The 11165-nt window shown below is 29.8% G+C and overlaps 1 protein-coding gene, 1 long non-coding RNA gene and 1 pseudogene across 5 annotated transcripts; 2 read left to right on the plus strand and 1 right to left on the minus strand.

The window, feature by feature from the left end:
- Positions 1–587: 587 nt before the first annotated feature.
- On the minus strand, positions 588–4796 carry LOC111026370 (annotated as a pseudogene).
- Positions 4797–5013: 217 nt separating this feature from the next.
- On the plus strand, positions 5014–7097 carry LOC111026371. Of its 3 annotated transcripts, XM_022304440.1 has the most exons (11): positions 5015–5230; positions 5360–5515; positions 5590–5661; positions 5744–5785; positions 5842–5913; positions 5995–6036; positions 6093–6164; positions 6246–6287; positions 6523–6582; positions 6664–6916; positions 7010–7097. In XM_022304440.1, exons 1-11 carry the CDS (start codon positions 5166–5168, stop codon positions 7028–7030), a joined length of 897 nt encoding a protein of 298 aa, XP_022160132.1. In that variant the 5' UTR covers positions 5015–5165; the 3' UTR covers positions 7031–7097. The 3 variants fall into 3 exon arrangements, with proteins under 3 accessions (XP_022160135.1, XP_022160134.1, XP_022160132.1); XM_022304443.1 differs by lacking the exons at positions 5995–6036; positions 6093–6164 and having other exon boundaries at positions 5014–5230; XM_022304442.1 differs by lacking the exons at positions 5744–5785; positions 5842–5913 and having other exon boundaries at positions 5014–5230.
- A 376-nt stretch (positions 7098–7473) lies between these two features.
- On the plus strand, positions 7474–10943 carry LOC111026386. 2 transcript variants are annotated; one of them, XR_002603691.1, is made up of 6 exons: positions 7474–7810; positions 8081–8292; positions 8381–9240; positions 9326–9545; positions 10144–10268; positions 10864–10943. It is a non-coding gene; the product is annotated as an uncharacterized LOC111026386 (long non-coding RNA). The 2 variants fall into 2 exon arrangements; XR_002603690.1 differs by having other exon boundaries at positions 7479–7810; positions 10144–10943.
- Positions 10944–11165: the final 222 nt, after the last annotated feature.

An 11165-nucleotide genomic window follows, 5' to 3' on the forward strand; every position in this document is an offset into this window, starting at 1 on the left:
TAAATATAAAAATATTTTTGTACAAATACCTTATTAATTAGTTTTATTTATGTTTTGACAGTTTTGTACAGTTGTTTTTACAGCAGGTTTAAAAATATCAACCACAAATAAATAAGAGCCTGGTGGTTAATATTTTTATATATTCTGTATCCGATTTCTGTAGTACATATAAATTTAAATATATTTATATTTCTATAAAATTGTATTGCATCTATCAAAATTCTTAATTTCCATTTTTTATGTATTTTGAATATATTTTTACAGCTTACTTGATATATTATAGAATAATTCTTTTTAATAAAATGTTGAAAATAAATCAAATCAATAAAATTTTCAATTATTTATCTAAAATAAAGATATTTTCTTATTTATATCATATCTCCCTCCCGTCCAATATTTTACATTATACCACTAGTTATAATCCTTGCCAATATGTAAAAGTTGTATAAATCGTATTATTTTATATACTTGATAAATAATGACATCAAATATTACAAAATTTACTAATGTAAACATTTTAATTTCAATTAGACTGATTTGTGATTTTTAAATTAAAAAGTGTACTCCTATTAATATTACAAAATAAGTAAATGGACTAAGTACATCAACGGTTGTAAACAAAATCCATAACCATGGCATCGTACTTAAAACGTTTAAAAAAATCAAGTAACAATGAAAGGTACAAAAATTACATGTTTAATTGTTTCGGTTGTGGTTGGAATCATAATGTTTATAATGTAATACATTAATTTAATATACATTAATTTAATACATTAAATTTAAAAGGTATTTCAGTTAAATAAAAATTAATAGCAACAATATAAATTATAGTGATTTCAATAATTTGCTCACAACTTAAGTACTGTTCTGTTATAATTAAGACATTGTGAAAAAAAAAATGTATTAGGTGTATTAAATTACCTTGTTAGATTAAATATTTTGTAATAAATTATATTTGTAAGTAAAATTTGTATTTTTGTAAATTTAACAAGTCCTGTTTATTTTGGTGAATTGACTGACTTTCTTACATTATTTTATTGAACTTACTTATTACTTTATTAGAATGACTGTTGAAATACTGCCTTTTATTAATTATTTTTTAGTAATTGTATGTGTATGTATGTAAATGTAACATAATAACACAAAAATAATATACCCACATGACTACACTATACAGTATGTTTTAACTTTTAAGTATTGTCAAGAACACTTTCAATACATTTGTGCCAATGAAAAATAGTGAATGGTTAAATGTATGATGTAAATTTATTTTCTTAGTAAAATTAATTAACTAATCACATCTCTAAGTGTTTGTAGAATAGTCATGATGGCAGTCATCCATTTACAAAATGCAAGTTAAAATCGAAAATAATAATAATTGATTACAAATATTTAAGAACAGCAGCAATAAACAAAATACAAATTAAGAACAAAACTACCGTCAGAAAGTTACACTATACATGCGCTAAGAGGAATAACATCACGGCTCTTTCCAATTGACATCGGCCCATGCCGGCATAGGCGTTTCGTACGCCCAGTCCGGTCCGCTGTACCTCAAGGCGTGTAGATACATGACAAGCTCTGTCGGTTTTGGATCCTTGTAACGAATTTTACATTCCTGACAATGAACATCAACAGTGAGCTTTTTCTTGTCGAATCCAACGTCAGGCACGTCGATTCCCGTTTGTACGGAGACATCGATCATTGCACAGCTCTTCAGCTCACCATTCATGGGTTGCCGCTGCTGCGGTGCAAGATTACAGATGCTGTTGTCCGTGGTAGTCGGTACAACCAAAAGTCCATCATCAGCCGCTGATAGAACAGGAAGTTCGTCGTCAGCCGCCGGTATAACAGAAAGTCCGCTATCGGCCACCGACCAATTTTCGGCGTTGTGAGCGTGTATCAGATCCCGGACTAGTTCCTCGTCGGTCTTGCCAAAATTTCCATTTCGCCCCTTCTGCGGACCGAATACCGTGTCGTTATATAAAGGGTCATTTTGGATAGGATGTCCCAGGTACTGCAAATGTACGCGGATTTGGTGCATGCGGCCCGAACGGGGCTTACACAGCACAACGCTGGTGTTCGTCTGTTCGTTGTACCCAATCAGCTGGAACGAGGTACTGCACTGTTTCCCGCTCGGCGACACCTTGCACACACCGATCTTGTAGCTGATCACTTCGATTGGCTGCTCGCACTCGACCGAAACGGGAAACTTGCCTTCGACGCGGCACACGTACTGTTTGTTCACGACTCTGTCCCGTATCTGAGACTCCAGTTTCCTCGCCCTGTTCTGTGTCCGGCCGAACATCAGAACGCCACTGGTTAACCGGTCGAGTCGGTGGATGGTTTTCAGGTCCCTTAGACCGTACTCTTTCGCCAGCACGAATATCATGGTGTTGTGCCTGTAACGGCCGCAAGGGTGTACGGGAATGCTGGAGGGCTTGTTGACCACCACGATATCGTCATCCAGGTATATGACGTCGATCATACCGCTTGCCACCGGCACTTCATGCCTGTGCACCACGTTCGCCAGTAGATCATTATGCTTCAGAACGTAGTCTGGAGACACGCGGTCGTTATTTATCGTCAGCGATCCCTTTTCGATGTGTCGTTCGTATTCGTCGGACGAATGAGCGCGAAACTCCTCGCCAAAAACGTCCATCAAGGTCCTGCCCACCCAACGTCCTTTGGTATAGGTGGTGAACGTGAAATAATAAGGATAAACTTTCCTCAGACCGTTTTCGATGTAATAAGATGTTTCGTCGAACCTCTCAGCCGAGTAACCAGGTCGCGTTACAACCGGATCCAGTTTGACTTTCTTGGGCTTCTTTGCGTGCCCATCCAAACTGTTAAGTTTGCGTTTGATTACTGACGATACATCTGAGTTTTCTTGGCCTTCGTTTTCGTCCGTGGCCGAACATTCGTCAGTTTCAGAGTTGATTATTTCTGAAAACTTTCTTAAGGAACACTGTACACCGACGTTGCGAGTAGGTGAAATTGAATTTTCAAATATAATATTTTCCATATTTTTCAGCGGAACAGCAAACAATTTCTTTGAGAACAAATGTATAAATCGCTGAATCCCCAGCCCAGTTCGACGTACCATACGGAAAACATATAATTCTGTGAACAAATTGTAGAATCAAGATTAAATAATATTGTAATACATCATCATTCAACACAATACAAAAATACAAATAAGATAATATTATACCAAGCACCAAAATATATTTAATGTAATGTTATTATAATAATTATTTTACCCAGCCTTGTATAATACATTAAAAGTGACACTTAAGCAACTAAACAACTGTCAGTATAACTAGTAAAGGCTGGCTTAACAAACAGCCGTGGATCAGTTTTTTTAAGGCCCCATAATGAAATACAAAGACCCTCAAAATTGTGTCGAAACAACATATTTTATTAAGATACTTCCATAAATATACTTTAAATTTTTACCAATATGGATTGCAGTATAAAATGTACCTAGATTATAAATTATAATCATTAATCAACTATTACCATATACTTAGTAAGTCCACAATAATCATAAGTTAATTTAAATATAAAAGTAACTTAAAAAATAATTGTTTGAAGTAATAAAACATAATATTAACACACAGTGGTTGTAATAAATAATGACGACAGCAGTCTTATAGTTAAATCATAGTTGAGTATTATTTAGTCGACAATATTTAAAGAAAAACATTATTTATAAATGATAACATTTTGTCATGATATATAATATTAACGTGAAGCCTGAAATGGGGAATTATTAGTTTAATAATAAACTATAAAACTATTGAATCATTTGAAAATACAAAATAATAAATTATTATTATTAATTACACAGACACAAAATTACAAAAACCAAAATATTATATTACTATTATACAATTTCAATTGTGAAAACAAATTTATAAGCTATAAGCATAATATTGTTTAAGTTAACTTTCAAAAGTAAATGTCCAATCTTCATCATTACATATTATTTATCTCAATATTTATACATATATAGGTAATATTTGCATGATCGCTGAATCCAACATAGGGGCCCATGCAGGGTCCGACAAGCGGGGCTCTGTGGCTTTGACCAAGCTCATTTTTTTTATAAGAAAGGAAATAAAACCTATAATTTAACCTGCAGTAAGGCTGTTAATCCAAAAAAACCTCCTCTTACTTTTTACTTGACACTTGTACTACTATGCCGTGCTCAAACTATTATAAGTGAGCTTCTGATTATTGATCCAATTTTAGGACATTGCAATTTTAGGATGGCCCTGGGCACTGTAAAGATAAATTGGGGTCTAAAAATTACGAACAGTTGAATATTTTGATAAATACTTTACTGGGTCCCTTATCCTTATATAAACCAGGAACGCGCCAAGCGAATGAAAAATTTACAATAGCCTAAAATCAAAATGAAATTGCAACATCGACTAAATTTGGTCTTTAATTATAAAATATTCTACAAGTCCACTAATAATTTTAAAAATTAATAAAAACAACAAAAGCATGAAGCTTACCTGATATAATAATTTTGTCATGTATTCCTAGATATTCACGCAATACAGGCAATTAATTAATCATGGCGTAACGTTTTTTAACATGAAATATTAAACAATGTTTGAAGTTACAACTATAAATTCAAAATTTCAAAACTGAATAACAATATTCAACATAATATCGAATATCGAACTGCGGTCTGCGAAAGATAGGGAATTACTCACGATAAACACGATGTTTGATAATAGGTATGCTATGAGATAGCCCGAGTGATGCCAAAAGAAAAAGCTCGAGTCTTGGTTAATCTCATAGATAATAAAGAATAGATAGGCCATTGCTATAAACCAAATAGAGGGTCGTGTGCCGGAATGGGGAAGAGAGAAAGACTGATTTTATCAATGCCTCTCATTCTAATAGCGGTCTTATCACAGAATAATCAACAGAATATTCTGTGGTCTTATCATAAATTATTTTCTGTGATTACTCTCAATGCTCTCATAGATATTAGATATTATAAATTATATTACTGTTATAAATTTAAAATTATGTACTAAATTATAATTTATAATTATATCTGTAAAATTATTATAAATTGTATTATTCGACTTGTTTACTCCTAATTGTATTCTATACAAATTTGTATATTTATAATTGGAACTATGGTTCATACGTGCAGAATTTGTAGTCTTTCATCTAACGATAATAAAGATCTATCATTTCACAGGTAGGATTAATATTAGTTGAGATTTAAAATGTTAATTGCTCATCAGTCATCACAAATAAGTCAAAAGTGTATATGAGCAAAATTGGCTTTAGATATTAAATAGTACCTAATAATAATTATTATGGATAGATTTCCGAAGAATTTGGAAAAAAGGCAAAAATGGGCATCAGCCTTAGGGGTGCAACAAATTGGTGATTGGCATTACGTTTGCGGAAATCACTTTAATCGTGACAGTTATATCTTCAGCAACACTAGAAATATATTGAAGTCTAATGCTATACCATTGTGAGAATACTATATTTTAATTAATAATGCAAATTAAAGTATAAAATGTAGTTTAAAAGAAACTTTCTTTATAGCATTGTTCAAAATTCAGATGATGAATCTTGCTCACCGATTATTTGTTCTTCTGCATCTGATAATTATTCGCAGTTTGTATTTGATTTGTTATAAGTTAAAATTAAATATTACCATTACTGTACAAAATATTATTAGCCATGTTTGTTTTTCTAGTGTCAATACTGTAAATTCTACTTCAAGTATTTTGAATAATGTGTAAGTATTTTATTTATTATTACAAATTTAAATTTTAAAAAAAACTTTCTTTTTAGTGTTGTTCAAAATTCAGATGATGAATCTTGCTCACCGAGTATTTGTTCTTCTGCATCTGATAATTATTCACAGTTTGTATTTGATTTTTATAAGTTATAATTAAATATTACCATTACTGTACAAAATATTATTAGTCATGTTTGTTTTTCTAGTGTCAATACTGTAAATTCTACTCCAAATAATTTGAATAATGTGTAAGTATTTTATTTATTATTACAAATTTAAATTTTAAAAAAAACTTTCTTTTTAGTGTTGTTCAAAATTCAGATGATGAATCTTGCTCACCGAGTATTTGTTCTTCTGCATCTGATAATTATTCACAGTTTGTATTTGATTTTTATAAGTTATAATTAAATATTACCATTACTGTACAAAATATTATTAGTCATGTTTGTTTTTCTAGTGTCAATACTGTAAATTCTACTCCAAATAATTTGAATAATGTGTAAGTATTTTATTTATTATTACAAATTTAAATTTTAAAAAAAACTTTCTTTTTAGTGTTGTTCAAAAAAAAACTTTCTTTTTAGTGTTGTTCAAAATTCAGATGATGAATCTTGCTCACCGAATATTTGTTCTTCTGCATCTGATAATTATTCACAATGTGTATTTTATTATTATTTAAAGCTAAATATTACTATTACTATACAAATTATCATAATTATGTCTGTTTTTTGTAGTTACAGAACACCTAAACGGAGGAAGATAGAATTAAATTGTGATGTGACAACTCCCAAAATGTATGTAATATGTTTCACTTTTTTTAAAACTATTTACCTAAACTAAAACACTCGGGTTATAATAGCATTTTTTATGACTAGATGTCCTAAAAAAAAATTAATTTGGAGTAGTAATCGATTTGGTGATTTGAGTGCAAGTGATTTTGGAACACCAAATTGTGCTGCAAGAAATTTTGAAGTCGTAAAAAGAACTGTCACACAACTGAGAAAAAAAAATAAATATCTCAATCAAAAATGTAAGCGTTTAGAGAAAAAAGTTGTAACATTAAATGACATGTTGGACATCCTTAAGAAGAAATCATTAATGACAGATTTTGCTGCTGATAGCTTAAAGGTACCCATCATTATTTTAGTTCTTAATTTTACTAGTTTGCTAATTTTTACATCTTGGGATAAATTAACCAGATTTTTCTTTGTCTACACTTAGGTACATCAATTAAAACAATGACATTTCATTAACAACAAAATATCAAATATTAAATCAGGGAAAACAAGGTCAAAATTAACGAAATTAGTACATTTCAGACATGAATAACTATTAAGATTTAGAATACCTATGTTAAAATATTATATTAATAATTGTTCTATTATTATTTAAACTGTTTTAAACACACACTTTAATATTATAATTTTAATTAATTAAATCAATTGAATTTATTATATTATTACGTGACCAAAGCCAGAGAAAAGTTATAAACTATTATAAAGCAGCTTAAAACTTTGAAATTTCAAAGTTGAAAGCTATAAATTATAAATTATGATAACTATTATGTTTATTATTATTCTATACTTCTATTATCATTTTAAAAATATATAATATTATCATCTCCTAATGCTGTTATCAATTTGTGTTAAGACCTAGTCTATATCCTCAAAATATTTTCATGTTTGTTCCTCAATGATAAGCATACATGGCCTATCCATTCTATATTATCTATGGTTGTATTATGTATCTGTGTTATCTCCTATCAGATAATACCAGAAAATGTATTATGTATAGATAATAATTATAAAATACTATATTATTATTGCAACAACTAGCCTATTCATTAGATTGAAATAGGTAATATAGATTTAAATTTTACAATTGAAATTCTCGTTCTAAGTCTTGTATTACAGTATAGCATTTATCATATAAAACTGTTGTTACTACCTTCAACAACATGCCGAACGCATATTTACTTTGTCTGAAGCCATCAAAATCACACCCAATTATTTTGTTTCATAAGTAAGTAAAATGTGCTATTATTTCTCAAAATTGATCTTGTTATTTTATATAAATACTGTAAAACCCATGTATAATGAATAATATCCCTAAGGCCTGACAATGATAAAAATATATTTTTCTTTGGTTGTCTTGCTGGATATAATATTCTGTATTTCAGTGAAATATTTATGAAGTTTTAATTTACAACTGTCAACTAAAAATTATTTAAATGTATTCAATCATTTGTGTTGCTGATTATAAACTAAATTAGTAAACTACCTTTTTTAACAGATTTCCAATGAATCCATTGCATAGTAGTTGGCTCGAAGCTTATGGATTTATAAATAATGACTATAGAGTATGGACCTAAAAAAAAATTGTGCTCAATACACTTTGAAGAAGATTGTTTTATCAAAAACTTTAAACAGTGTTTAAAGCTTAAATCAATACCTGCACTACATTTAAAACATAGTAAAAATTAATATACGACATGCCAGAATTTTGTAACTATTTATTAATTTTAAATTTAGATGAATAATTTATAATATATATATATTAACTATTGATTAATATTTAAATTTTTAATTGCAGACATAAGTATAAACAGATATTTGTGATGTATCTGTATTAGAACTTGGAGTCTACAGTTCCAACCAAATGTACATACATTTATGAATCAAAAGAACCTTTGGATTTATTGTTGAGTCCTCATATTGCTATGCACTGACGTCCCGCCATATACATATATACTTGAGATAGGCTTGAGAACGTCATATACATATTGTCAAAATATGCATATTAAAATACCAAATGTTGTTAACCTCGGGGAAGGCTAGGCCAACGATAAAATAGTTAATACAAGTTGTTCTGAGAATTGGATAAGGGAAATTGCGTTGTGGAACACATAAGAATACAATAGGCTAAATCATAATCGATGATAGATACGTTCGCACGATCTACGACAAATAATCAATAATAGGTTTTGATCAGTTTGAAAGACAGTATATTATAGCAATAGAAAATACCTCATTTTCGTCAATAACGAAACGACACAACATGTCACAATTTTAACCATAAAAGCGTAGGATGATAGTGTTTTCTGGAACTTGTGCTCACATAAGCGAAAGTAAACGGGGTCAGCACTATCTTGTCAATAGGAGAGGAGTAGGGAGATTAGGCCTATAAAATAGGGACCTAGCCACCCGATATTCAGACATGATTTGTTAGAGCCAGTACAAGCACCTTCACGCCAGTCAACTATCTGAGATCATTTCAACTGCTCAAAATATTCAAACAGTTTTTACATTCATAGTAAAATCTATGTTAATAATTATAAAATTGACTTATACTTAATACACCTTGTCGTCTATCACCCTTGTACATCAGAATCTGTATGCGAGATCACTACAATATAAATGAATCATTTGATACAACACAAAGTTCTATAACTGGTATGTAATATTTATGAATGATTTATTATAAATTGTATAAATATTATGTGTTATGTTTGTACTTCTTTTACTAAAATTACTTTAGAAACACCTAAGAACAATAATTCAAGAAAATGTTTTGTCTATAATATTATAACACTACACTTTGATACTCCATGACATGCAAAGCATAAATTTAACAAACAGAAATCAATTATTACATCAAAAAATGAGAAGACTTCAATCAAGCTATCCAACTTTGAAGCTTATTTAAATACTTCAAAAATGATGATTATTATACTGATGGTACTCATGATTATATATGGGTAGGTAAATAAACAATAGTACATAACATAAGTACAGAGGTTCTCAAACTTTTTATGATACAACCAATTTTGGGGAATTTTTAAATTTTGACAACCCACAACATACTAATGGCTGTTTTTTGTTGTTTCATTAATAATTGCTAGCATTGAGATAACTTTTAGTACAGCAGTGTCGGAGTGATATTTTACTTTGACACTAGTACACTCATAATCCTCGCAGATTATGATAAAACAATTCAATAATCCGATCAGAACTAAACTGCTCTTATACCAAAGTAATAAATGTATAATATAGTTAACACACAAAATATATAACATTTTTTTTAATGTATATTATATCTTATAGTAATCTAATATTATAAAAAATAACTGTATTTTTCAAAACTGTCCGCGACCCACTTTTGGGTAGGGATCCTTAGTTTTGGAATCTTTGCATTAGTACATTAACATACCATATTTTATGTTCTAAATAATTAATTTAACGTAATTATTTTAAAATTTAATTTATATGTATGATAAAAAAAAGGTCTTAAATCAATTTTAGAAACTGTTACATTTGCTTTTTCAATTTAGTATTGATGTGTTTTTTTTTCCTTAGATCATGTGCAGTATCGTACATTTTTCACAAAAACTTAAATGAACCAAAGAAGTTCTGTAAAACCTTAAAATCAGATGCAGTTTGGGAAATATTGAACAACAGCAGTACCAAATTGATCTTTTTAGGTCAGTTGTGGAATATGGGTCTGTGGTATGGTCTCCAAGGACCAAATGTGACATAACTCAAATTGAATGTGTTCAGCATCGTTTCTTGAATATGGTTTCTCGATATATGTGCATTATTCACGAACCCCATAACTATAAACTCGGCTTAACAGCACTCAGTTTATCCACCCCGAGTGAAAGGAGAAATATGAGTGATATCAAACTTTTAAATGGTTTAGTGGTGTAATTGACTCGCCGGATGTATTATCTAGAATAGGTTTTTGCATTTCTGGTACAACCCGTTCACGAGACCCTTACTACCTTGCTCTAGTGACAAGAAATTATTATCGATGATCCTCTGAGGAGAGCTATGTCTTTAGTTAATAGTCAAACTAATTAAAACATTTTTCTAATTTTGATTTTTGTTTCCATTATATTTAACTTTCAATAGCTTACTATGTAAATAGGTACTTTTAATTTAAACAGGACATGGAGGAGGGGGGAAGTGATGTAATAAAAAACACTCATAATCTAAATTACCCGATGGGTGACCTATTTTATAACTATATATATATAGTACCTATATAATATGTAATATTGTTTAATACATTTCTAGGCAGATACACTCCAGAAGCTATAAAAAGACAGTTGTAATAGACATTATAGATTACTGCATAGTGATGGATGAAAAATTTTTAAAAAAAGTGGTGACATCACATTCAATTAAGTCACTATTAGTACCAATGTCAATTACTTTTGAAAGATTAGCCAGTAATTTTAGAGGTGATACATTGTCAACAAATTCAAAGTACATCTGCAGCATTGTCATTTTAATCTGTCAATATAAATAGTAATACATTCCTACCATCTAAAAAGTATATAATATTTAATATAATTGTTTTTGTTATAAATTTCCTT

This window comes from Myzus persicae, unplaced genomic scaffold (genome assembly GCF_001856785.1).
Source record: "Myzus persicae strain clone G006 unplaced genomic scaffold, MPER_G0061.0, whole genome shotgun sequence".
Classification (NCBI taxonomy): Eukaryota; Metazoa; Arthropoda; class Insecta; order Hemiptera; family Aphididae; genus Myzus; species Myzus persicae.